The sequence below is a fragment of the Aythya fuligula genome, chromosome 19 (genome assembly GCF_009819795.1).
Source record: "Aythya fuligula isolate bAytFul2 chromosome 19, bAytFul2.pri, whole genome shotgun sequence".
In the NCBI taxonomy this organism is placed as follows: Eukaryota; Metazoa; Chordata; class Aves; order Anseriformes; family Anatidae; genus Aythya; species Aythya fuligula.
The window spans coordinates 9,672,413-9,700,107 of NC_045577.1; the positions used below are offsets into that span (position 1 = coordinate 9,672,413).

A 27,695-nucleotide genomic window follows, 5' to 3' on the forward strand; every position below is an offset into this window, starting at 1 on the left:
AAAACATATTTACTTTGCTCTCATCCAGAAGGATCACGATAAATAAAGGCAGGCAAAATCCCTCTACCACCCTCCCCCTCTTTACATATTACAGCATTTTCTATGTTGCTCTAAGATGGAAGCTGATTTCACGCATGGATTTCTAAATGCTCTCTATCACACGGGTATAATTAATGGCTCAGCTGGCATGACAGCAACACAAACAAATAACAACGGAAAAGCTTCCCTGAGTACACATTTTGTTATTATCACATATGCCTCAAAGCTGAGACTGCAACTTTAGGCATTTTAAAGTAAAAAATAGAGGAGCTGTGCAAGAAACTGTTTTTAGGTACTATTAGAAATTCTGAATTTTGCCCAATTCAGCTAGCCAACACTCATCTAACCAGATGTGAAGTTCTGTGTCCTCACCTTATCATACCAGCAGCGCATACTGAGTTGGCCACACATGCAGTTACTGGAGGAGCAGTCGTCTATACATACACAATACTGAAAGAGAAGCAACATGGGTCAACTCCAAGCCACTCTCATGGAAATGAAAGAGCAACTTCTGTAGCTGGGCCAGAGAGGAAACCACAAGGCTTCACCTCCTGCCTGTTGCTGCAGTGCCTCTCAAGCACTTCCAAAAGAGGCCCTTGCTGCAGATCTTTAGCCAGAAAGATAACCGGACTCATCACTTCAGTGGAATGTTTACTCAGTTCCTTATTTCTAAGTACAATGAATGTCAAAGGACTCCAGCTTGCAGAAGATCCCATAATGAGCCACGTTACTAACCTTCCTCTGCACCCTATGAGCTGTACTCCATGCTTGAGGACAAGGAAAGCTCTGAGAAGGGCCCAGAGCTGGGAGATGACACGATATTTCTCGGTCCTCCCCTGCTGCTTGCCTCTTCCCACATGGGCACTGCAGCTGGCTGCTTCCCCAGCACTCCCCCAGCCAGCGTGGTCCCACCACCAGCTGCTGCACAGCGGGGCTTGGCCTGGGGAAGTTCCCTTCAACCGTCCATGAGCTGCACCTGGAGAGGGGTCACCCCCTCTCAATGCTTCCCCTCCTCTGCTTCACAAGCCAGCCTTTTGAGGACATGCAGTATCACAATTAAAGGCCTTGGCCTGGGTGCTGCAGTCACTAGAAGACAGCATGAGGAAGGGCTCCCAGCAGCTCACTGCCTCTCCAGAGCCAGAACAGAGGCAATGGATGAAGGGGAGCTGCATCAGGCAGCACCAGATGGCTGATGCTGCAGAGCACAGCCGAATGCAGAGCTCAGAGTCTAGGAAAGGACAAAAAGCAGAATCCTGTCCCCTAGAGCAAGAGCTGGAATTCGGGACTACAGCCTTAGCTAGGATTTGATGACAGTGGTAGGACAAGATATTCCCATCCTGAATGCAAAACCTGTGCTGTGGCACAGCACACTGCAATGTCTCTAAATGCACACACCAGGACAGGAAAAAACACAGGGATCCACACAGCCCCTCACCTGTAAATGAGTGATGTTTCTATCGATGTCCATTGGGGATGTGACACAGTTCTGCGAGACGTATTTGTAGTTGCTAGGACAAGGCTCACTGTCCACTGAATTGACGCAGGGAATCGGGATCCTCTCGTAACCCCGGGCAATGTCTCTGTCAGAGGCAGAAAGAATTGTCACAGAAGAAAAGCTCCCCCGAACAAGGGGACATTCAAATGACATCCTGGGGCAGAATTACTGCCTTTGATCACTGAGCATTCAAAGCCTGAACGCGATTCAGACTAGAACAGAGTTCATTTCTTTCCACCCTCCCTTATAGATTGTTCTTTGTGCATGCAAATATTTCCATTTGGAAGGATGAATTTACAAGACTGAATCAGCATGTGTTTAATTCCCTCTAAGCTCAAACTGACCTTCACACCACCAGTTTAGAAAGCTAAGCATGCACTTAGAGCCCTTTCTCGAACCAGGCCTCCAGCCTCCCCCTTGCCAGGGCCGTATTTCACAACCACCAAGCAAAGCCAGCCAGATTCTCACCTGCTCACTACCTTCTCTATCTGGACAGGCTTGTCAGTCGACGATTCTCTAAGAGTCTTGTTCATCTGTAGAGCCACCCAGACCTGAGAGTTAAGGCTGGAGCACTGGAGTGGAGTCTCACCCTCCTTGTTCTTTAAAGTGACATCCGAGCCACGGGAAAGAAATAGACTGCAAAACAGCAAGAAAGGATAAGCATCCCCCAGAGAAACTGCGCAAAGGGAAAAGGAACTGAATCACGTCTCCAGCCAGCCCTTGAGGGACAAGATAGAATCTGTAGCAGTGAATAATCACCTGAGTTTTCTTTATTAAGCATGGTTCAGTGAATCCTTCTACACGAAGGCGCTGGCAGAAGCCACAGACTGGAGCTCTGGGCAAATCTTGCCTTGCTCCAGGCATGACAAGTGCCTTGCTGGTAGCCAGCCTGACTTCAGGCAGGCTGGAAACTCTCTCTGGCAGGGAAAGACAAGGGGAGGGAAGAGTAGGATGGAAATGGAAATGGAAGAGTCCCATGGGAAACTGGTATTGGACTTGGCCCCTGTTTACATTCACCAGCTTTTGGTGAGGACACACACTGAATTTATTCCTAGCAGCGCCTAAACGAAACAAAAACCCCGTTACTCTGTTATGCCACAAAAAAAGCTTTGATTGAGGATGCCCAACCCCTTTGTGCTGAGAAGCCCACGCTGAGCAAAGCCCTTCAAGCCTTCTGCCCAAGACTCCAGGACCACCCCATGTTTTGTGACCTTTTTTACAACAGCTAGTATTTTAGACCCACCATGCCTAGGAGCAGGGCACCAGAGAAACAAGCCCTCCATCCCAAATTTGGTCTGTGTGTAAAAGCCAGAGGCTGTCCCAAACTTCCAGACAGAAAGGAGCATCCAGGGAAGGGGGAGAAGTGGCAGGGCTGGAGCTGTACTTACACCACACACTCGTAGCGGTTCTCTCTGGCTGCAATGTGCAGGGGGGAGTCTCCGTGAATATTCACGGCGTGTAGATCACACTTAGCAGCCAGCAGTATCTCCGCAATGTCAACGCAGCCCGAGAAAGCAGCCCAGTGCAAACAAATATTTTCCTCCTGGAGGGAAAGAAAACAGAGCAGAGAGGCTGTTTAGTGCATTGCGATCCTATTGCTTTGGGACTTCAGCATCCCCAGCTCTGCACCTGGGGCATTCGACACGTAGTTCCCTTCTCCTCCCCTGCACTGCTCATTCTGGCTGGGAGTCCCGAGGCAGGCAGGGGAATCTCTGCGGAGACGAGCAGGGAGTTCTCACTCCAGCCGCCTCCACACGCCGAAGACGGGGAGGCTGCACGCAAAGCGGCCCATCGCCTTCCCTGCGCACGCAGACAAATCGTCTGTCTCTAAGCCACAAAACAATCTGGATCAATCCACGAGAGAGGTGACAGACATGAACAAGCACACTGGAAAAGGCTAGAAGCTGAGCTTCCCCAGCCCAGACACGCAGCAAAACTAGCATGTCTCCCAGGGTTATAAAATGAGAGAGAAGAAGTGTCTGCCGAGCCGGAGCAGAGCACAAGCTGTAGGGTATATGAAGGTGCTAGAAAGAGAACCAGGAGGCACACGGAAAGCAATCAATCCGACTTCAGGCATCTCTTAAATACTGTATGTACTCATCTCTCACTAGCTGCACTAGAAATAGCTGAACACTCATCTTTTTGATGGAGGTATTTTAAGCGATGGTACTGTTTGCTGTTACAGTGCAATTTGCAGCACACTTTAGAGTCCTTCCCCCTGACAGGCTCTAAAGATGCCGAATACAACAGTGCAATGATAGTAATGATCACCTAACTTTCTTTTCAAGTAAAAGTAAAGCACATCTTTTAGTCACTGCAACTTAACTTAGATGTTCTCTAACACGAGGAGGCTATTAACATAAACCAGGGAGTGGGGAGACCTTTCTGCATGGCTTCTGCATGGGTAACACAGAAGAACTCCTCAGCACAACACACCAATCTATGAAAAAATTAATCCCGTTGCTTGCACACCGCACGCTGCCGCTCAGACACATCACAGACACCTCGATCTGCTGCTTTGCACCGGCTACTGCCTAACAGCAGCGTAATTACAATCAAAAGCATTTCTCGCCAAGGATGATGTTTCCCAGCACAAGCGACAGCACTTCTTAATGGCTGCAATCAGGAGACTCTGCGCTGGGGGTATGTAAGGGATATGCCATACATCCATCTGCTAAGGGGATATTTTTCTTTTAAGTAAATTGTTGACTGGGGCGATTTGATTTTCATCATTTAATGTGTGATCTTGTAACTGGCAGCCAAAGGCTTCTGTGACAGCTCAGACAAGAGACAGCTTTATTCAGAGTCTGTACTAGGGCTCTGAAGCCATGCAACAACCCAAAAAGCCCCCGCTCCCACCTCGATTCTTGCTCTTAGGAAAAGCATTAGGTCTGGACCTGCCTGGGAATGATTTCTGTCACCAAGGAAATGGAGGCTCCTGCTGAGAAGGGACTTTCAGACTGGGGAAGGTGACACCCTGACAACAGCTGGGGCCATTCTGAGCTCTATGCGACAATCGTGCCTGCATCTACCCCTGCCAGCACCCAACAGGCACTAGAAGACATATTTGGGAAGACAAACACAAAACAGTGCTTATATCCATTGGAATCAGAAGAGCACTAGCAGCCTTGGATAAGAAAACGTATCGCCATGAGGCATGCTAGGGAGCGAGCTGACGGCAGGTAAGCACTTTGTTGTAAGCACTGTGCAGGAAGCAGTGCAGCCAGTTGCCCCTCAGTTATTAAACTGTCTCACATCTCCTACAGGCCCAAGCCTGGAGGAGCTCATCACACCCTGGTTCACACCCAAGCTTGCCTTGCAGGCACTTCTGGGGTTTCAATACCCTTAAAGAGAGGCAGGAAGAAGTAAGAAATACACTAATAAGAAAAAAAGGAGCTGTGCTGATAAATAAGCTCCGAGCAGAAGCGTGGATGTACTCTCCTTTTCCCCCTTCAGTCATCTCCCTCTCCTTTTCTCTTTTTTGTTGAAAATCCCCGTGGAAACAGCTGACAGACACACAGGGCCCCCACAGTGCCCAGCTGAGGCAGACCCCCTGAGCAACAGAGCCCTTCCCACTCAGGCAGGTTTTACAGAGGTGAAGCAGGCCAAGAGCAAGCTCTGGCACGCTGGCACACTCCGTCCACGTTGGTGGCTAGGGGTTTGTTGTGCCTAGGAAAAGCCAGACGTGCAATATTTGCTGGCAGAGTGGCTGCAGCATCTGCCCAATCCATCTGCAGAGCACAAGCATGAGCTCATGCCCCACAAAAAGCAAGCAAGATGTCCCCAGCACACACTGGCCCATAAACAAGGAGCAGTCAAGTCTGGTCCTGGGGGCGATCGTCCCGACACAGCATCCAGGTGACAGCAGGACAGACCCAGGCAGACCAGAGGTGGTGATGCACAGAGCTAACTATGCCCTGCAGCACCACGTACAGCATCCTTACGGCTTACATCAGAGGAGCCGGAGGAAAAGGACTGCTTGCCTGCTTGTAAAGCTTCTTCCACAGTATGGAGGATTGCTATCCCACCACACACTTGCCTCCACCCATGTCAAGGGATCACTGTGCCTTCCTGCACTGAGCCTAAAATCTGTGTTCTTGGGCTCATTTGGTTTTTAAGCAGAGATTGTGCGTTATTTCTAAAACAGATTTTCCAGAAAGAACCTTACATTGTCTCGAATGTTGATGTCCGACCCCTTTGCCAGCAGCAGCTTCACCAGCTCAATGTGCTTGTACTCAGTGGCCCAGATCATCGGCGTCCAGCCTCCGTCGTCCTGGGGAGGGGATGGAAAGGGTGAGACACGCAGAAGGGACAGGACTGTCTCCTGCTGACGTTCACATGTGCCCTGGCAGCCACAGCAGGGTGCACTGCCTGGGAGCCACAGACCCCTTCCCTCCCCACGTCAGCCTCACTGCACTCCTTCAGTCCGTGCTGCTGCAGGGAAACGTCCCTCAGGGTCCTGCAGAGCCCGGCAGGATTCGAACCACTCTGCCTCAGCAAACTCAAGTTTATTTGCAGCTCAGCACGATGCCGATGGATCTCAGGGGGTTCAAACCCAGATGACTGTCCAAAAGGCACAATGAATGCCAAGCTTCTGTGAAAGCTCTTGCAAAAGCTCACAGAAGCTTCTCAAAGATGCTCTGCAACGGTGAGTGCTAGGCTAGACCTGTCCCATAGCAAGACCACCATCCCACCCCTCTCCTAGAGGAGCGCAGTTGCACCCTTGGGGAACAGGCTCCTCCGGCAAATTCAGGGTCAAGGAGAAATTATAAATGGAGATACACAGAGGAAAAGTTTCCATGAGGTCAGCGGGGCGAAGGTTTCTGCACCAGGGCAGAAGGAGACGCCCACGGCACTGCCACCCTGTCACCTTTCTCACATCCTCCCCAGCAGCAGGGCTGCCTTCCAGCAACCAGGCAGCACGCTGGCAAGGCTCAAGGCCCTGCCCGGAGAAGAGCAGCTTCTGCACCTTGCAGAAAGGCCTCACCTGGCAGTTGACATCCATCTTCCCGTTGGACAGGAGGTACTGGACAACATCGTAGTGCCCCTTCTTGGCAGCCAAGTGCAGACACGTGGAGCCCTCCGCATCCTGGACACAAGCACAGAACAAGCACTCAGGGAATACCCCCAAAAAGTAGTCTTGTTTCAACCCAAAATATTCTGTTTATACATTTTTTTTTGCTGTTTTTATTAGCACAGGGCTTAACCCAACACCTGGTAGCAGGGCAAAAGGGGCTGAGAGCCTCCACAGTGACCAAGACCCACAGTGCCTGCAGCCATGTGCCGAGAGACAGGGGATAAAAAACAACAGCAATGGTTGAAAGGAGAAATGCTTCTGGGAGCTGAGAACACAGGGTCTGGTGTAGATGGGCAGGCTGGGGCTGTGAGTCATGATGGAGACACTCCCACACCAACACCGAAAATCTCGTCTGGAGTCTGATTTTTATCAGACGCTTACATCCCAAGAGCTTAGCACACTGCAAGGACTGGAGAGCAGGAAATAAAGAGGAGGAAATGAAAACCTGACAAACAGAATGATTCCTTCCTACTACAGTTTTCTGAGGGAGGATTTGCCCTGAACAGAGAACGCAGCACAGGGATGGGGAGCAAGGATGGGAAGCCTCGGGTCAGGGACTGTACCAAGGGGGCTCCCTGGGGCAAAGGAGGGGTTTCCACTCTCCCTAAAAAGCCTGACACATCTGAGTAATGCCACAGCCTTCCCCTTAAATCACTATGAGCCAAGTGCAGCTTCTCCATGCAGAAGCTCTCTACAGAGAGCCGGCATGTTCTAATATAGATTTTTGGCAGTTTTTGAGTGGGGCTGGTGCCTTCTGTTACCAGGATCAGCAGCGTCAGCCTGGGGTCTGAAAAGCCCCCACCCCTCGCCCTGCAGGCCGGGCAGGCTGGGCCCCCCCTCACCAGTAACTTCTTGATTTTGCAGGGAAATGGCTGGAGCCAATTTCCAACTGCAATGTTGCCACTTTCAGAAGATGACTAATTTAGTGCAAGAAACTAATTAACATAATAAACTAGTCTAGACTTCAGACATGATCTCAGGCTTCTAATTTGCTTATGCAAGCTCAGGATTTTTTCCTTCCCTTTAACTTTAGGAGCAGGAAACCTCTTTCCTCTCTGACATGAATAAATCAGGTGAGAAGCATGTAGACTGCCGCAAGGTGCTCGGGACAGCGGCCACCATGAACCCGCATGAGCCTCCCCTGCCCTTTCCCCATTCCCAGCTCAGAACCAGCCTCCCAAGAAGCCATCTAAGGTTCGGGATGGACACCAGTTCTTATCTTGTGCAATCCTCCCAGCCTAGCTAGCTCCTTCACCCCAGCCCTGCCATACTCCCCAGCAGCAGGACAGGAGCGAGCCAACGGCTGCAGGTTGTAACAAAAAGAAGTTCACATGGGGAGGGTTCCTGTGCTCCAAGCAGAATCTAATTTAAGGGTTTGATAAACGATCTGTGTACTTTCCAAGATTGCAAAGCAACCAGAGCATGCTAAAGACGAACAGACAGCTGCATTTTATTGTATTTGTTGAAATTAAGGGGTAGAGAGTTTAAAGACGGGGTCCAATTTTGCCAGTGCAGCGTGACTGCAAGAAAGCACACATCAGGCCTTTGGAAATCAAAGCTTCCTCTGTCATTTTTGCTGGCTTTGCAAGCACCTAATTACCAACCGATTTTAAAATGTCACCCCCAAAATCTCATTATTAATTGCCTGTAGAGAAGGAAACTCTGAAATCAAACTCCAAATGCACTGCAGTGGGCTTTTGACAGTAATACTCAGTGGTCTCGTATCTAACCAAATATCCCCACCTTTGGTGACGTGAACTGATGCAGTTACAACAGCATTTCCCCACGTGCACAGAGCCATGACACTGCATCATTAAAATAACACCACCAGCAGCCACAGCCTTCCCAAGCCTTTGAGCCCCAAACAAACAAGTCCATCTCCCCTCTTCCTGGGCACTTCCAACCAAGTCTTAAAACCCGTCATGAAAGAAATAATGGACAGAGGCTTCTTCGGGAGAAAAGGATAAGGAATAAATTGCTACCTTAGGATCTACTAGTGCTCCAGCCTTGATAAGGTATTTCACAGTTTCCAGGTGGTTGTTTTCTGCTGCTTCCATCAGTGGGGTTCTCTGGTCTTCAGAGCAGGTGTCTATATTCGCACCAGCCTGTTAAGAGGCCAAGGCAAATACAAGGACAACTGTAATCATTACTGGTTAGCAGAGGAAGGATGTGGGAGTAGAGATTTAGTAGCAAGTTGTTCCTGAAATTTGGCCATATTAAGCTTGAGAGAAAAAAAAAAAAAAAAAAAAAAAGAAAGCAGTCAAACTTCACCTGTTTCAGAAAGCAGCACACACTGCTTGCCCTCTTTCCTGCCACCAATCAGGGCATAAGGAAGTGAACAGCTGCTGTTAAACAACTTTTGTCACTAATACTTTTTGTCCTGATGCTTCTTGGATAGCCTGGGTAGCAATTCTGAAGAAATCAGCACTCTTCTTTTTCCAGAAGCTTTGTTTTCCCTGCTCTATCATTTCTCCAGACACGACGAACAGGCAGACAGCACTTGCCAACACCCTAAGCAGTGGGAACAACTTGCTGATTGCAACAGAGGTGGGAGATGTCAAAAATTTTGGAGACTGGCTGTTTCTGTTGAAGTCGATGCTAATGTTTCTACAGATGTCTCTAAGAATTCATTAAGTCCAACTCACAGTGCCTTGGACCAAAATCATCTTCTTTTCCAGAACTCTACCATCTCATGCATCTTGCCTATTTTAACTCTTTGGTTTAGCTCAGTAATCCACCCAATACTTAAAACCAAAAGAAAATTTAGGAAACAGCACAACTCTTGGCAGATCATGCATGCATATATGCACGAAGCAAAGAGCTGTTTACAGCAGCAGCATGCTGACTCAGCTTCACCTGGCACAAGATGGCCCCATTGCTTTTGGGTGCTTCCCACTGAATGTATTTGTTTTGCCTACTTTTAAATAGTGAGAGGAACTCAGACCAGAGAAGAGGTATTTCAAGTTGAACATGCTGGGGACAGTCCCAGCCAAACACTGCACTACTGCAACAGCCAGACATCAGGGAACAGACGAAAATGTAAATGACCCTGGAAACAAACCAGCCCTTCTGATACTTGATTCGAATTGTTTGTAGTATCTTGAAAAATTTGCTCCGTTTACTCCTATGAGTCATTCTGTTGTCTTCACTTGCAGTAACTCGAGTGAAGCTGCACCTTCAAACAGCACTGTGCATGCTGAGACGCAACATCTCAGTGGGCTCGTTTTCAAAGACGTGGCATTGACAGTTTCTCAAAAGCCTTTTAAGGTTTACTAGTCACAAACGGTAACCAAAACACAACCAGTCACTCAGGACGATGTATGCCAATACTAAAAATGAAAGCTATAGCTCTTGAAAGGCTTCTGTTTTCTTCACATCATATTACAGGGTTACTCTCACTGAACTGTTATGTCTTTCACCATCTTCCCTCACTCAAATTCATCACAGCCTAAATCTCAGACAACAGGTGAAACTTGCATCTTTCCTCCTCTTCTTTTCACATACTTGGCATTTGCACTGTAAAGGAAAACCCTGCTGCAGTTTCTCAGTTTTTGACAGAAGGCAAGGCAGGGTCTGCTAGCTCGCAGGCTCTACAGCCTACCCATCGTTACAGAGAGGAACTTGGCAGCAGCTCACAGCTCTCCTGCAGACTGCCAGTGGTCAGCCTGTGCTGGCACATCTGGCCGCGCACTACACCGCTGGGTGTGCTCAGGCACATGGGCTCCCACCTGCTCCACAGTGCCCTACAACAAAGCTTCACGTGCTCACTGCCCAGACAGCGAAGCTTGTCTGGAGAACGGCCTAGAAAATCAGCTTTAGTCGTGTCATCTGAGTGTTCACACTACTCTCTGCCACTCTTCCTGCAGCAAACCCTGAAAATCAGGTTTTTCAGTGCTGATTTTCAAGCGTGCTTTAGCTGTGTGGGGCAAGAGACCAAAAACCACAGAAAATTGCTTGTACAGAAAAACCTAAGTGGAGACAGACCTGAATCAGCATATGGCAGATGTCCACGTGGCCAGACTCAGCGGCAGCATGGAGAGGGGTTCTCTTACTCTGATGCTCCATTTTAAAATTAGGGTCAATTCCATCCACTGAAAAACAGAGCAGAGATGCTTTCAACCACAATTCAGAGATTAGAGAAAAGCGTAATAAGAGTGTCCCCAGCCCATCCTCAGCCCTTCTCATGTCTCACTACACACGCAAGCCAAAAAGCTCTCAGGGCAGTCCCATGGACATTCGATATGCAGCAGCCCTCAAACCAGGCACTTCAGAAACACCATGGAATATAATACGCTTAAGGCACTCCAATTTCTACCCAGGCCATCTCCCTCAGATTCACAGTTCCCCATCTCTCACTGCAACAAATACCATCGGAACCACACAAGGGTAAAAAGGAAAAAAAATGCTGCTGTTGTAAACAACAGAGTCAGTACTACCCAGCTTTTCTGTCTCAGGACCACTACTAACTGCACTTGCTATTAGTGATCCTCTTTGCGTCCCTGTAAGCACAGGCTGCAAAGTGGATGGAGCTCCTCCAACTAACACGAGCTCAGGATCTGGCCAGAGATTCTCACAGCTGTGCGAAGACTGACAGATGATGATGACAGCCAGACAAAGATGTCTGGGCATGATAACATGTTGCATATGATGAGGCCATAGTTAAATATCAATGAATAACATTTTGGTGCTATTGAAGACACGAACAATGAAGCTAACACTTGCTAGGAGAAAAAAGAAGAGTCTGATAACGCAAAAGAACAGAGAGCATCCAAAAACGTACTGCAAAGTACTGGAGTGGAAAGGAAATGATCCTAAGTGAAACACTGTGTCCTTCACAGGGGGTGATTCCTCTGGAGTATTTGTTGGTAAAAACAACCCCAACCAGATCTAAGTCAGCTGGTGACAGACAGTTATGCACCCTCAGAGCAAAGCCCCATGTGTTGAAGGTCTCTTCCTTTCTGCTCTCTTGCAGATTGATCTTAATTTAAACACACTCCCATCTTTTTACCTCTCCCCTGGATGCAAATACCCAGTTAGCCCACTGCATGGGGAGGCAAAGGTTTGTTGGACTGGAAAAATCATACATAGGTCATATGGGGGCAGAAACAACTTCTCGGGATAAAACCATGTCCAAATGCAGAAGCAAGCTGGGAGCAAGTCCACATTTTCACAGCCATTTCTGATGACACATTACTTGCAAAAGTGGCTTTCTCCTCCAACACCACTCACAAGGGGCAGTGGGGAATATGACGTGCTGCCATGCTGGGAACTGGACTCTGGCAACTGCCTGGCAGGAGCTGGGAGTACTGCCAGACACGCAATATCCTGGGAAAGAGCCACCTACCCAACATAAGCAGGACTTTTTGCAGCTCTCCTTGCCTTGCAGAGAAGTATAACTGCTTTGGATGGAACCGTAACTTCTTGGGTCTGCAGGAGTGGGGAAAGAGGCAGAATTAATACTCACTGAAGAACATCCCCAGCATTTTACCCCAACCCACACCATGGGCGTGACAAAGTCTGTCCTTAGAGTACAGCTCGAGTGCCAGGAATAACAAATATCATCACTCCAGGAGATATTCAAACTTCCAGCTCCAACCACAGCCAGCCTTGTTGTAACAATGGCCGTACCTATTTTCATGATTCTAATCAAAAATCCAGGATCTTAATACTGTAAATGGGAACTCCTAGTAGTGACAGCTGAAGTTAGAGGGCCAATGAAAAAGTAAATCCTCCAGACGAATTACTACAACATTCAGAGCTACAGCTGCTCTTTTGAATCAGTGATCTGTTGGGACTAACAAGTGACTGGAGTGAATAAAAATGTGCAAGGTATCAGTGGCATCAAAATCCAGAGAAGCTAAATCTCAGTATTCTCTACATTAAGCAACTCTGCTGGGAACTGGAAGATGCAGAGCCCTTTTTCTTACTTTTCTGAGTCCAGGGCAATCAGGGCACTTTCCAGAGTTTCTTTAACTGGTCCCTGGGTCAGGCTAGTAGTAGGCTTTGGAAAAACTGAAGACCCAGCTAAGTCAAACCCCTCAGCAGCCGAACTTTCTGGCTTGTCTTCCTCTGACAATCGCGTTCCAGTGCCACTGAAGAGAAAAACAAGAGACAGCCAAAGCACAACCATTAAAAATATACAGCATTATGTGTATCTTATGCCAAAGAAGGAAAGGGAATGGATTTTAAATCGACAGATAGAGTAAGCAAAATTGAAACACAAACCAATATATTTTACAGCCTTTTTGGTAAGAACTTGCCCTGAAAAGTAGTTTCATTGCCCTATGATTACGTTTTGATGTACTCTGTGCAATAACAAACAGAAGAACACGGGGCTGAGTGCACTGCCCTGCTCCTGCAAGCCACGAAAGCCATCACAACAAGATCAGAACATGTGGGAACTCAGAGCACTGCTCATGACAAGGATGGTTCCATCTGTATTTGGTTCTGGTCTGATTTTGGTTCTTTTACCTGTGCCCATTGCTGTAAGTCGGCAGCTGAGGCTAGATACACGATTTGAATTTCCCTCTCATTCAAAAACCAAACCTGGCAACATCAACTTATTTCACTATTATTTCTTTGCTAACAATAAGAGGAAGGAATCGTATTAACTCCTAAACCTATCTTCACAGCCTCTGCCCCAGCTCACCCTGTGGTTGCTGGGCTCCTCTCTGGCACAGTGAAGAGCACAGAATACGCTTTCAAATTCCTGTATTGGAGCTTGGCTTATCAGAGCAGGACCAGAAAATGCTTTGCTCTGCCAGGAGGAGCACAAGCATTCAAATGCAAAGCATGGTCTGGCACAAGGGTTGAGGTTGCCACGTGCTCCCAAGCTCACCTCCCTGTCGTGGTATCAGCCCTTCCCTCCACAGCTGCTGGTTTTTGCTGCTCGTAGGTCAGCGACACTGTTGAGGTCGTGTCTGCTTTTGCTATTGTCACCTCCTTTGCCTTGGAGGCCTCTTCCCCGCAGTGTGGGCAGTAGCTCGTGTCGTTGACCTGGGAGGCACAGTTCTTGTGGAAACGGTGGGAGATGCTGCTCTCAGGCTGACACTCCATGAAAGTGCCCTAAAAGAACCACAGAGGAGATATTCACACCTTGGTCACTACATGCCTTACCCCTTCTACATGCTTCATCCGTAGAGCTCTTAAATATTTCATCACCACTCTTGTCCCTTGCGCTTCCAATACAGTAAGCAAGCACTGCCACTTTAGAAGAGAACAAAACCAAGGTAATAGGAAAAAACTCACTTGGTTAGGAACTGCAAAGCAAGTTTTTAATTGCATTTGGCAAACAGAACCAGAAAGTCCCATTTTCCAGCTCTTTCTTCTAACACTTAAGTTCTTGCTTACGTTTCTAGAAGTGCCAGTGTACTGTAAGGATGCTCCCAAAACTGGAAAAGAAAACTTCAAACCTGTGTGCTGAGCCAGCGTTAAAACTACCTAACAAACCTGCACGCAAACCTTTCAAGGAACTACATTAACATAATTAAATCAGCTGTTAATCCCAGTGAAACCCAAAGCATGCGACTTCTCTGCTTGGACCAGCCCTGGTTTTATGCTGTTTAACCCCAATAACGTGGCTGACTGCTCATTCAACAGATGTGAGCAACCTTTCCTAAAATTATTTTCTCTTTCCAGCAAAGTCCTCCGAGCTGAACTGACGGTACCCCAGAATTCATCACTCTATCCTATTAGTGCTACCTAAAGCCCTACCGTGCTGTGTTATTAGTGACTGATAACCCAGACAAACACTCCCAGGTTCTCCTTTATGAACTATGACATGTCACTCAGAGATGCAAGAGCATTTAAGGAAAGGTTAGCCAAAGCCCACTCTTCTCCTGATTTCATGGTCCTCCCAAGAAATCTAATTAACTCTATGTCAGCTTTGCAAAATGTCTTTAAGGGTTTTGAGAATTTTATCTCTTAAATGATCTTTGACTCAGCATGAAAACTCAGGATGGCTCCATTTATTACAATTACTATAATGTTGAGACTAAGAACTCTAACATCAGACAATTAAGCTGCCCCATCACCTCGGGAGTCCCTCAACTGGTGTTTTACCAACAGGGAAATAGGACACTGACATCTTCAAGGACTGGACCAATGCTATTAAAAGCCTCAGTGGCAGAGGTGGAAGAAGCAGCTGGAGATCTCAAACACTGCCTTGTTCAGGTGCCATCACTCAGGTTCTCCACCTAAGCCTTCATGAGCGGGCTGGGGGACAGAACCAATTCTTTTGTACGCAGACTCATTTACAAACCAGGCCAATACCATTTTTGATGTGATTGAGTGTACAGAGGAAGAAAGAACCCTTCTTCCAAAAAAAATCCTAAGGCGAGACTTCCACCCCTTTGGTAACACCCCTTGGGGTCTCCAGGAAGTTAAAATGACAATTGCAGCTACCCTCACACAGGTTGCTGTTGAAAACACCATCTGACGTGCTGTGGAACGAGGTGGAGCTTATGCCAGGAAGTCAGTAAACCCCTTTAGGTACATCTCCACCTTCAGCTCTTCCAGCTACTGCGACACGTACCCCATTCCCTAGATTGAGAGCACGGACTTACTGCAGTGCAAAAGTATCCACAGCCAGGGCAACACTGGTGTTTCACCATCCTCCCTCTATGGTCCTCACACAGCACCAAAAGCTGGACTTTGTTAGACGGGCGCATCAGTTCATACTTAACCACACTGTTTGTGCATCGGCCCAGCTGGAACAGGAGAAATTAAAGGAAATGAAATTACTGGAGACCAAAACACTCTCTGTGCTTGTGCGGAGGAAGATTTTGCACACTGCCTTGATGAGCCCTGGCTTTTTCACAGTAATTCAGATGTGTGCCAGATAGCATTAGCAGTGCAGCAGGAAGCTGTGAAAGCTGCTCTCACAGGAAGAAATGCATCATTTACTAACTAACATGCATGTGGACCAGAGTCGTTTGTTCCTTGCAAGAAAAATCGTAACTGGAAATACGCACCAGCCAAGCAGCCACAGAAGGGGCAGTCCCAGGGGCCTGACTCACACAACACACGCTCTTGTTTTGCCAGGAAGAGCGGGTGTCGGTGACCAAGAGAATAAGACCATACGCACTAAATCTTGTTACTGTTCAAAAGTATAAGTCACAGGAAGATAAAGGGAAAAATAATTGCTCTTCGTTGCCAGCTAAGTTATCGTCTGTACTGGTTCCAGCACTGGCCCCTGCCCAGACCACAGGGATGAAGAGCCAGGCTTTCACGAGAGCTCAGCTGAAGTCAGATTTTGAGCGTGTGTTCTGAAATATTTTACCAACGTACAACTCTGGGCTTACAAGCTGCCTTCTCTTATAGCACACCTCGTTCTGTTAATGACAGCGGGCTCCATAGCTGGGGCTTTTCCCACCAGAGTTACTCACTCTGCTGTGTCAGAAGGACCGGTGCTTCCTCCTTTCTGCTACCCGTGCACGCGTCTATGACATTTTCACATCCTAGTTGCCACCTGCCAGCATGATGTGACAGGGTTTGGGTTCTCTAACTTCCTCTAATAATAACCTTGCTTACCCCAGATGTTTGGCAGAGCACATTTCTGAACTAGAACTATAAACATGCAAGGCTCTTACAAGGAAACATCCCTACCAAAATTTGGGCACAGTTTACTGTGTGCTGCCACCGTGACCAGACGGGTCAGTAAGGAACACTGCGTGCTCATCACTAACAGACTGTCTACCTGAGGATTGATTTGCTGCTTTTTCTCAGCAAAACTAAACTTCTTCTCTGACTCTTTTTTTTTTTTTTTTTTTTTTTTAAACTACACTCCTCCTACAATCAACTTCCTTAGAGGAAAAAAAGAACAGATTTTTAACCTGAGCTCATGTTTCCCCCTTAGCATCTGATCCAGCTTACCCAGACTGCAGCTGCAATGTCTACCTGTGGTTGTGACACCTTGGCCAGTGACCACTGCTAACACACAGACCCCAGGGGCTGCAGGACAGGACTGTGCCATTGATTTTACTTATGAGGGGAGGAAATTTGATTAAGATGGGAAAAGCTGCACCGTCTCTGCAAGGAAGTCCCTGCGTTATTGTGTCACGCTATATTATTTGTTAGAAAAGTCTAAAAAGTACAAAATGATTAATTGCTATTTTCCAGCCATTAGAGAGTGCAGCACGGTGCTCATAACTATTTATAACATTATCCAAGGACACGACAGTCTTAAGAACCCACTATTCATACACATAATATCCTTACAACATCTATGAGTCACTTATCCCATCGTGAAAAAGAATCTGACATAAAGCATGGCCTTTGCTATTCCTTTCTCTGATTTATCTGGGGAAAGAGCTGTCAAACAACCATAGAAACTCTTCTGTATACTTTGTGTTTATTTAGAAACGCTGGAGCCCCCCTCTCTCCCATAAATCTCCAGGGCGTTCTTTCCTTAATTAATCAATTTTGTCATGCTATTGAAATTCCTTTCTCTATAGGTACCAGCACATACTAACAGAAGTAGAGCTGGGCTGTAAATTTGATTATCCCTTCCTCCCTCCATCCTGGGATCCTCCAGAAGAACCAGGAGTGCTCTGACTCCTTGTCCTACTACCAGTAAGTATCAGAGCACTGCAGCATGGCTGCAGTTCAGCTGAAACTTCCAAGAAACCCAAGTGCCTCCCAGAAAAATGAGCACCTACTGGGTTTGTTTCCGTCCCGCAGTCTTACTTTTCAGACTGTGGGAGGGAGTCACTTCTACCACTTACTTCCAAGCCTCGTGGAATCACCAGAGCCCAACTAGCCCAGCTGTGATGACAGAGAGGCATCAAGTGCAACCGTTTCCAGCCAGCCAGACCTGGAGGCTGCGCAGGGCTGCCAGGACATAGGAAGCTTTGTAACAGAAGCCTCTTGGGGGGGAGGAGGAAAGAGGAGGGCCAAGGGAGACTGAGCTGGTGGACAGCATGCCAAGTTCCAGAAACTCAAGAACTGGCTACGGAAAGGTTTGCATCAGCTCCTTCGTAGTCAAGGGAAACCAGCTCCAAGCTTCCCCTGATTGGATTCTCTCACTTTGATGCATGCTGATGTATTTTAGCCCACTTGGCCTGAAGTGTGTCTGTTACATCAACTCGATCCAGCTACACAGGCCAGGACAAGCAGCAGATCCACCCAGTGCCTCTCCAGTTAGCCCTGCAGACTGCACCTGCTCCCTTTAGAGTGGCTTTAACCCAAACGTGCGACCTATGCAGAGTGTTTGAGCGAGATGTTTGCCCTGCCATTCCAGCACCCCAGCAGGCTCCCAGTCTAGCAGGCTGCGGAGCCTCTGCATGACCCTGACGCATGCTCCTGGCATGGCTTTGTTTTCTTTCTGTCTCTGTCCTCAGGAGAAAAGTCTGCGAGAAGCTGAAAGACAGGCTCCTACCTCGTTATCCACGCTCTCCGTGGCCATGCACTGGTTGTTGGCTAGTGTGGTGATCTCTCTGCTTTTGGGGGTTTCCATTCGACAGCTACAGAGGGGGACTTCCTGGAGACCATCTACTTCCATTGCTTCAGGGCCATTGGAAAGACCTAGGGCACAGAAGAGCAGTGAATGAACTCTGAAGTCACCTTCCAGGAGAAAGGATGCAGCCGTCTATCAACACCGCCCATATCCTGTGGCATCTTCCCACTCCACATCCTGAGTCAGAAATCATCTAAACCCTGCAGAACAGACCCCTTCTTACACCAGATGGAGTTTGCAGAAGCACACCATACTTTTCCAAGTCCAGCCACGCTACAGATGACAGTGCTGAATTAAGAATAGTAAGTTAAGAACAGCTTATTCTGAGAAAACCCCAACATGCAAAGCAACGACAAGGTACAGATTTTTATCAGTCTGTCTCTCCTCCACACCTACTCCACAACGCTGTGCTCTGGCACCAGAAAATTTGTAGGAAACCACCTGAAGTTGGAAATTTGTATAGTTAGTGGAGTGATAAATAGAGAAGATCAGGAAAGCACAAACTTCTATTTGCAGGAGCTTATTACACAGACGGGAAAACACAATTCCTGGGACTATTTGGTCTCAGCCAACCAAGAATTATTGTTTTTGGAAAGAGAACAAGCCCAAGAAAAGACAACAGCAAAATGTTCAGATGTTCTTCCTTTCTCCTCATCTCTTTCTTCCAGATTTTTAACATTTCCAAGCCTTTATAGAGGTGGATAAAGGCTGTGAAGGGGACACAGGGCTGGGCATGGGGCACAGTGTGAATGTTCTTGTGAATCTCTGAATCTCTGAATTCAGCTCAGTTACTTGGTTCCCTGCGACTGCAGAACACTGATCTAATGACACAGGGGGTTACTTTTTGTCCTGCACACTTATTTGAACCCTACATAGCTGTAACATCTCTTGCAAGGTTTTAAACCCTCAAATATTTACCTGTGGTTCACCCTGAAGTGTCCCAAGGTTCCTCTACCCAAGCCTGCTATGGGTTTGAGTCCCAGTCAGAAGGAAGCGTGCTGCTTTTTATTCTTCAAAGGACAGTTATTTTGCTGCACAATTGCAGAAACCAACACCACTCCTGAGGGAGATTCCTCTGTAGCTGTCCTGGCAAAGGCAGCGCTCCCCCCATTCCTGCCTGTGGCCACGGCCCTATCAGCTGAGCAGAAACTCCTTTCATCTTGTAAGGAGTTTCCTTTGGCTGACAAGTTGCACAACCAAGCCCTGAGAGGGGATATTTCAAGACATGTAAGCAGAAGGAAAGGCCTTGTAGCTTTCATGTAATATCCTGCACAGATATTAAACGTTCAAGAGCTTTTTCTATGACCACAAATCACAAAGCTCATTCCTCGCCTTCCAAGCTGTCACTTTCATAATCTTTTTGACATCCAGAGGCTCCGGTGAAAGCATCCCTTGTCCATCCTGACCCTCCCTTGGTGGTAAACACTCCCACCCATTCTTTGACACGCCTCTATCAAAAGAGCCAGACAACCTTTGAAAGCAAACGAGCAGCAGGGGACAGGCAGACAGTTCGAGGCCAGCGAGGCCGTGCTGGAGCCCAGGTTCAGCACTGGGAACAGCGGCTGCTCAGCACGGGGGTGAGCATCCAGACACCCCCAGCCACCGCTCCCCTGCTTTGCTCCCCAGCCACCAAGGCTGGTCCCCTCCCCATGGCCCTGGGGCTGAACGAGGGGATACTGCGGGCACCAAACGAGGGGACTTGGGAAGAGGTTAAATACGCGTTGCCCAAGGACAGGAGAGGGGGACAGACAGACTGATGCCTCCCTCCTCGGCAGGGCTCTCAAGCCACTCAACTCCATCACTCCCACCCCAGCCCGGCTCCCGGGGCGAGGACACCCTCACGCCCTTGCCCAGCGGCCGGGTGCCTCTCCGGCGAGGCCACCGTTCAGCTCGGGGTGCTGGCAGCCACCAGGGGGCATCCGGGGCTCCGCCGGCTGCTCGGGCTGAGCCAGCGAACAAAGACCAACATCATGGGCCATGGCCGGCGTCGGAGCCCGCACTCACCTTCCGCCTGCGAGGAGAGAATTCCCTTCACCCGGAGATCCAAGGAATCCAGAGACACCTCCATGTACTCCATGCTGTTGTCCTGGCCTGACCCCTCTCTGCCTCCCAAAGATGATTTATAGGCTTCAGCACCTAGATTAAAACACGTATATTTACATAGCTAAAAAAATAAATAAAAAAAAATGCGTGCGTGTGGGAAGGCCATATTTAACCACGCAGGCTGGCTGCAGGCTCCTCGGAGAGGCTGGGAGCACAGATGCACAAAGAATTATGAAAATGTAACATCTGGGCATATATGGCACAATTGATCTCTCATCTCTTATCTCCTTCCCTGTCTGATCAGGCAGATTTTCCACTTTCCACTTAGGTAGGTAACAAAGAGAAGAAGAAACGAGACCAGTAAGTTCTGCCTCTGAAAGGCACATCTGCCTGCTGCCGTACTGCAACAGCAGCAGAAGCTTAAATGGCACGAGGAAGGGACTCAGCGCATTCTCCTGTCTCCAACCTGCTGCGAAGGCTCCAGGTACACTCCGGCCAGGCAGAGCGAGCCGGCTAACAACACGCGGGGTGAGGAGGACGAGGCAGGTGACATTCAGCTTCATGGAAGGGGAAAACATCAAAGCCAAGTCCTGGCTCTAAGTGAACAAAGTGGCTGCTGGAAGGGGATCGCGTGGGGGATCCCTCGCAGCCTTCGTGGGAATTGTCATCTCTTCGCATTCCCTTGGCTTCAGCTCTCTCTCCTGGTTTGCTTCTCCCACTCAGGCTTGGCCAAGAGACTTGTGTTAGCCTGAAAGCCTGGCTGCCACCTTTATTTAAGGGGCGGAAAACCAGTCTGCATCTGAAATAAAGAATTAGCTATTTGCTGTGAAAGGGATCAATGGCCCCGCTTCCTTTTTAGAAGGGGTTTGCCTCGGGAGGAACAGGAGCACGTCAGATGAGTGACAAACGCCAGGCACAGCCCAGAGGCTGAAACGTGGTCATTTAGAAAAGAGGCACCAACAAATTTAACTATAAAAACTGGCCTGTTTGCAAAGAATTAACAAACATGGAATAAACTCTTTGATGGCTATGGATGTGTGAAGCCTTAATAAAGATGCTGAAGGCACAACTTCACTTCAGAGAATGAACTTTTTCTTTTTAAAACCTGTCTTGTTACTTTTCCTGAAGATGAAGAATCAGATCCAGCCTGCATCCCCACTCTCCCCATCCCACAGCTTTCAGAAGACAAAGGGCACTGAAAACTTCTCTGGAGTGCTGGGTAACTTCTGAGTGCCAGGTCAAACCAGAACGGCCACCTGCACTACGTCCGCACCATGAGATGTGCCAAAGGTTGCTAAATTACACGGTGTGGTGCTTTCAGAATAAGCAACAGCCTGCACACTGCATTCAGCTGGACAAACATCCACAAAAAGCAACAGAGCATCACTCTGGGACGGCTCTTCCCTTTCCTTCTGCATCTAACCAAGCCCCCCAAGGTCACAGTTTACATGAACCACGCGGTCTTTGTTTGATGTTCTGAAATAATGGGAGCACATGAACAAAAAGACATTTATCCAGCATGCCAATGATGAAGTTGCCTCATAGCTAAACTGCTGTAAAAAGCGTGGACGTGAGCCTCACGTGAGCGTAGTGAGATACAAGCTCAGACCCCAGTTCACCATGCAGCCTACCCTCAAAAGGATCAAAGAGCTCTGCCTACAGCCCCTGCCTTTTGGGCCTTGGGTCCTTACCCCCTGGAAGGCTACCTTCTGTGCAATTAAAGAAGAAAACACAATCAGTTACCTAGCACACTGGCTTGTTTCTTTTTATTCCTCCGTCTCCTCTTGCGGGTGGGTTTCAGCCATGGGCTGTCCGTCTTTCCTTTCCTCTTCAGCAGCTTCTTCTTGATGCTGGACTCCGAGCTCTGAATAACCAGAGAGGCCACGGGCATGTCAGGCATGTTGGTACCAGCACCCCAGCAGTCCTTTGCACCCATGTGGAAGAGCCCCACACAGCCTGAGTTGTGTGAAAAGGCCTTAAGGACTGGGGGGTTGAAATCAAGTGGTGCAAAGATGCCTTTATAGCGCCAAAAAGGAAACACAAGCACACGTGTGGGTGTATTTCCTGTCATTTCAATAGTGCATGCTTCACTTTCTCTTCCATGTAGGCTCTTACGCCACACTCATCACAGGAGTAGCCGAGCACCTCTGTGCAGCAGGGTAAGTATGCAGTTACACACACACTTCTAGCTTCTCCCCAGAAAAGTTTTTTTCAAACTAAAATATTCACATAGCTCCAAAGTCGTGCTAGAAAAAAACACAAAGCTGTCTTGTACCTAAAAGAGCCAGCTTAACAGGGTTGGGACAGACCCTGGGAAGTTTAACCCTACAACAGCAGACAGGCCCCCTCCCTGAGCAAGGTACTGGGTATCACGTCAGCACAGCCTAACCATGCAGCAACCTTCAGGCATGTATGAATCTAGACAGGGTTTGGGGTTTTTGTATGTTTGTTTTAGATGCAGAAAATACAGGTGCTTGGGGTGGGTTTTCAAAGTCAACATCAGAACAGGGAACCAGGCACCCCAACCCAGTGTTCAAAGCTCCAGCCATAACGTCCATGTTCAGACTGAAACTGCCAGCTCTTGAGGGCTAACCGTCACCCACTGAAGCCTATAAAAAAGCTGCTGCTGCCTTCAACAGAGGCTGGATCAGGCCCTACCTTCATGGCCTACTGCAACAGGAAGCGGGTGCTGCACCCTGAGTACAGCCGGGCAAAGGTGGTGCTGAGCGCTGGCTCCCGGGCAGCTCCGCGGCGCTGTCTGCACTGCCCTGAGGATAACCGTGCCCGGGCACGGGCTCGCCTCTGCCTCGCCACGTGGCTTCCAGCAGTTGCGTCACAGCACTCGTGGGTGAGAGGTTTGCGTTTGAGCCAGTCCCTGTCTGGGTTGCTGACTGACTCACCAGATATGAGCACAGCAAAAACCACGGTCTAGGATGTGTAGATATGACTTGGGTGTTCAGACTTGAATGTAAGCTCAACCCTTGGCTTGAGCCAGCACTGCAAACGTGCCTTGGCTGCCCTGTGAAAGGCACAGGCCACACAGTCCTTACTGCCTAGTCCTCTCTGGCTCTTGTAGTGTCAGAGAAGGAACGAGATTCTTCAGAGTTTCAACAATTGATTTGGTTTAGTTACTTCTACCTTCAGCTCAAACCATCAAGACAATGAAGTCAATAATTTTCTCAAGGTGACTGAAGAAGTGGGGTGCCTTAAATGCTGGCTCCTCAACTTGAGATGCTGTGAAAAGGGAGCACAATTTTTAAAGTAAAAGGGAGGGTGGGGAGACAGACAACCAGTGAACAGCAATTTCAAAAACAAGAAAGGATCGGGTTACCTTCACCAGCCATCTGAAAAACTAAAAGTAAAAATCACCAGCAGCTGGTGAAAATCTTGCTTTAGAACTGTCTGTCTCTGTGCTGTTTGTACATCTCCCTGGTAAGGGCTGCCAGCTCACATGGTAGTGAGGTGACATGTCAAATAGACGTGAATTTGGACAGTGGCTGGCCCAACGGATTTGTGAACAACTCCACCTGGACTCTGAAAACGCAGCCTGAGCTTCAGCTTGTTAAGAAAACACTGCTGGCTCCCACCACTTGCCAAGTCTGCCTCCAAAGAATTCAAGGACACTTAAATATTTCTACTAATATTCGAACATAAAAAGCAGTCAACACCTTGTTGAAAACAACAAACAAAAGCCCATTAATTAGCATCAGAAAGCAATTAATTGTATCACAGATCATGGTTAAGCACCTTGTGGAAAAAAATACTCTGTGTGTGGGTGGCTCCTGCGAGTGAGCTTTGTCAAAGAGACCTGAAACTACACTGCTTCTCTCTCTTTCTGGCAGCAGTGCAAAGGGGAAATTATTATCAGCAGGACAAAGGCTTTCAGGTGCATTCAGCAGCCAGGCTTACCAGGTCAGACTCATCTCCATCTTCCTCCTCCTCCACAGACTCTCCAGACTCTTGCTCCTCCTCAGACTCGCCATCATCCATCTGCAGCCACCAGCCCAAGAAGAGAAAGAGTCAGTCACGTCAGGCCTCCCAGAGCACCGCACCCCCCAGCACCCTGCTGCCCATGTGTGCACTAACGCCGTTTCCTCTCCAGGACAAGACCTCCAAGGCTGTTAATGCACATCATGGTTCACCCATCAGGATGGTACAAGAGAAAAACAAAACAAAACAAAAAACATTCAACTCCAGAAGAAAGCTTTCGAACCAAATCTCAATTTCTCTGATTATCCAGAAAGAGCCTCATACCTATGCTACGCAGCGTGATTTGGGAGAAGTTAACTGAACTAATTTTAGTGCTTTACCAGCCTGTAACAAGCAAGGGTAGGAAGACATCTCTTACTGGTTTGGTGAGTAACATAACTAAACGTCGTGGGGTCCTGCACATGCACTAGACCACAGAGCATTACACAGCAAGGCTGAAACAGGAGGGTAGGTGAGGAGACTCACGGGGGAAAGAGGGAGCAGGAAGTGGTCATCAAAAGCCTCACTTCCACCGCTGTGCTTTCTGCCACCTTGCAGACTAGAAAATCCTAGAAATTGCCTCAACTGACGCCACTCCTATCCCAGGGGTGTAAGCAGTGTCCCGTCCCGCTCTAAGTCCTGCACGGGGCATGTGAATACCTTTCTGGCATTGTCTGCGTCAGACGCGCTGTCTTTAGAGGTCCTGTTATCATCTGCAGGAAATGCAGCTGCCTGTTCTGCTCCGTGATCATCCTCCTCTTCTAACTCATCAGAGTCTTCCTCTTCAGAGTCTACATCTATGCTTTCCCCATTCACATGAGGGCTGACATCACCTAGGTCCTTTTCACTCTGGAAGTTGTCCAAGCACATGAGCCACAAAGACAACATCAATTCATAGCACAGAGCAGCTGAACCCATCCCAGACCGCCTCTGTGTTAGAAGGCTTACAGCTGCCAGGGGAAAGCTGGCTTTATGTCCCTCCAGAGCTCTTAAACGCTGCCAGCAAAGCCAGCCCCAGCGCCTGCCGTGTGCCACCTAACCCTGTCAATCTGGGGAACGAGACACCACGAGGAGTCATTCCAGCCTCATGTGGCTGCACGAGGCGGTATGGGGAGGGCTGCTGGTCAGGAGCTTTCGGCCAGCCCACGCAGCCTGATTTAAACGTGGAAGGGCAGCTCCACCGTGGAATACCAAGGGCGCAAAGAAGGTTTCTAGGGAATGCGAAGGGACGTTAAACCTGAGTGAGCAATTTTTACTCCGCTCCATGAAAGCGTAGTGCTCAAAGACCAAAACTTCAGGGCCCAAACTGCAGCAAAAGCAGAAGCTGATCAGGAGGGAATCCTAGTCTAAGGTCTGTTTTTAAGTAACTGCTTGTTTTGCCTTCCAGCCTCAAGCAACGCTAGACAGCAACCTTGAGGACTCCAAAACAAAAAGGTTACCGCACAGCGTAGGCTTGAAAACTCCAGTTCCACAGCACTCACAGGACAGAAAGGAAACGTTCACTGGAAATGTTTAAGAGCTGGTATCTCAACAGCCACCCTCAAAAAGCCATTTTCAAAGCAGCAAGGCTGCTGCGAGCAGGATGCTGTCACCAGAGAGATGCAGACTCAGAACAGAAGATGCTGGCGGCAACGAGCCAGCATGTTCCCACACCTCCCCATGGGGTTGGTGTGCCAGGACAAGGGGCCAGGACAAGTGCCCAGAAGGCTCAGCGCACCCCTCACCTTGGCACCCGCAGAGGAATGAGTTATGCTCTTAAACATCTCAATCATTGTTCTCTGTTTTAACACTTTGGTCTTTTTCTTGGGAACCAGGCTATAGGTTCCCATTCTCCGTTTTTTCTTCCGAGATACTGCAGCAGCTGCAAAAAAAGCAAAATAAACCCAAAGTTCGTTCAGAAATGAAAAGAAGGGGTAGAGAGTGGAGGCTGTAATGTGGGAAACCATATTTGAGGGCATGATCTGAGAGAAAAGGCTTCCCACTCCAACTAATTTGTTTACAATTCAACTAAATGATGACACACGCATACGTGCAAACACACAAAGAGCTTTTTGCCAGTGCTGCAAACTCACCCAAATTCTGAGTATCCTCTCCGTGTTCCTTCTGGCCCCTACATCACCACACATAACATCAAATCCTTAAATTAGCCTGCGTTTGGCAGCGTTGCTGATGCCGTAGGAGGCTGACTAGAATCCAACTTGCTCAAATAGACACTGCAAGGCTAATAATACTGACTTACAACAAAAGTGATCAAATAATAACTAAAGAACACAGAGGGAAAAGGAATCTTAAATAAAGAGCTGTTTGCCGTTTAACCTCATTTCACACCTGCCATGGAAGTTTGTTTGATTCCTTTCACTGCTTTGATCGGGTCTTAATTTGTTGAGTCTCCCTCATGGCCTTCTAATGAAGCCAGCCATGGCTCCTGTCCGCCTGCTGCTGTCTTTGGTGGATACACATCAGAAGCACGCCTAGCACGGGCTCTTTTAACAGCAGACAGCAGGAACCAGCCAGCTCCGGCACCAGCAGCCGTACAGGCTGTTCCTTGCAAACATTTCTTCATCTCTCACTGTGATGAAGTTTCACCAAAAGCTATGAAGAATCCTTTCAAAAACTTTCCGCTAAGCCAAAGCCTGTTATTTACACTCATGTACCTCACGGGGAGCAGCTCCCGCATTGACAAAGTCCCTCAGAAGCAGCTCCAGAGCATCGCATGGAGGTTTCAGCAGCGGTGATCCCTGGTGGTACCTGTCGCAGCCCAACAACCTCCCCACGGGGAGCAGAAGCACAAGGTGCCGGGCCCTGGCGAGCTCACCCACCAACCTGATGCTCAGCCACTTGATCAGAGCTACCACTGCCTTCTGTCCCAGCCCTCCACAAACCTGCACCTGGTGGCCGGGTCCCAAGGACAGCACAGAGCTCCCCAGGGAGTGAGCTTCACTTCTGAGACTATTTCAACAGGGGTCTGCAAGAATAAACCCCACGCGTGCAACACCACGGGCAACTACATGGAGTCCAGAGGACACCAGCATCATGCAGAGCCAGGGCCAGTTGCACAGGGGTGGACAGATGAAAGGCATCTGCTAAAACACGGCCCCCAGCTACAGCCCTACTGGTGCCAGCGGGCAAGGAAATCCTCAAGGCTATTCAGCACTGAGAAGGACTAACAGGGCTGTCAGTCCTTGCTAACCTGCCTCAGCCCACGCACTCATACACACACGCACACGTCTGGGAGGTGGGTGCTGCCGGGGATTTTAACTCTGTCCTTTTTACCCGTCTGCGACTTCGTGGTGGCCACATAGCTCTGGTTCTGAGGTAGTGACTGGTGAAGGCCCGGGAGAGAGGGCAAGGGCAACGGCTTCCCAAACTCCAGGACATTTTTGTTGCCTTCCTCCTTAGATTCTTTTTGATCTCTGCTGTCTCTCCCATCTTTGGGGTCTTTACTTGCATGCTGAAAAACAAAATTAAATTACATTGAGCCTCTGCGCTAAAAGAAATGAAGAGGACAAATTTAATTCCCTTCTTTCTAGCATCATCACCTGCATTTGACCATAGCAGCACACACTCAAAGCAAAAGCACTCGGCCCCTCCTCTAGCAAACGTTACTTTGCCTAAAG

General features: G+C 48.5%; 1 protein-coding gene across 13 annotated transcripts in view; it reads right to left on the reverse strand.

Moving 5' to 3' along the window:
* Positions 1-27,695, reverse strand: part of EHMT1 (euchromatic histone lysine methyltransferase 1) — a 112,899-nt gene that overhangs the window by 12,444 nt on the left and 72,760 nt on the right. For 10 of the 13 annotated variants that reach the window (XM_032200115.1, XM_032200119.1, XM_032200120.1 and 7 more), the window contains 19 exons: positions 27,352-27,529; positions 25,803-25,939; positions 24,739-24,927; positions 24,019-24,099; positions 21,853-21,973; positions 20,071-20,202; positions 17,989-18,134; positions 15,176-15,319; positions 13,450-13,676; positions 12,539-12,703; positions 11,956-12,038; positions 10,596-10,702; positions 8,594-8,716; positions 6,522-6,623; positions 5,703-5,807; positions 2,923-3,077; positions 2,003-2,170; positions 1,475-1,619; positions 412-489 (listed from right to left, as the gene is read on the reverse strand). In XM_032200115.1, the coding sequence (XP_032056006.1) occupies positions 412-489; positions 1,475-1,619; positions 2,003-2,170; positions 2,923-3,077; positions 5,703-5,807; positions 6,522-6,623; positions 8,594-8,716; positions 10,596-10,702; positions 11,956-12,038; positions 12,539-12,703; positions 13,450-13,676; positions 15,176-15,319; positions 17,989-18,134; positions 20,071-20,202; positions 21,853-21,973; positions 24,019-24,099; positions 24,739-24,927; positions 25,803-25,939; positions 27,352-27,529 (2,586 nt within the window). The remainder of the gene's footprint in view (positions 1-411; positions 490-1,474; positions 1,620-2,002; positions 2,171-2,922; positions 3,078-5,702; positions 5,808-6,521; positions 6,624-8,593; positions 8,717-10,595; positions 10,703-11,955; positions 12,039-12,538; positions 12,704-13,449; positions 13,677-15,175; positions 15,320-17,988; positions 18,135-20,070; positions 20,203-21,852; positions 21,974-24,018; positions 24,100-24,738; positions 24,928-25,802; positions 25,940-27,351; positions 27,530-27,695) is intronic. The other 3 variants (XM_032200122.1, XM_032200121.1, XM_032200123.1) reach the window with 2 other exon arrangements.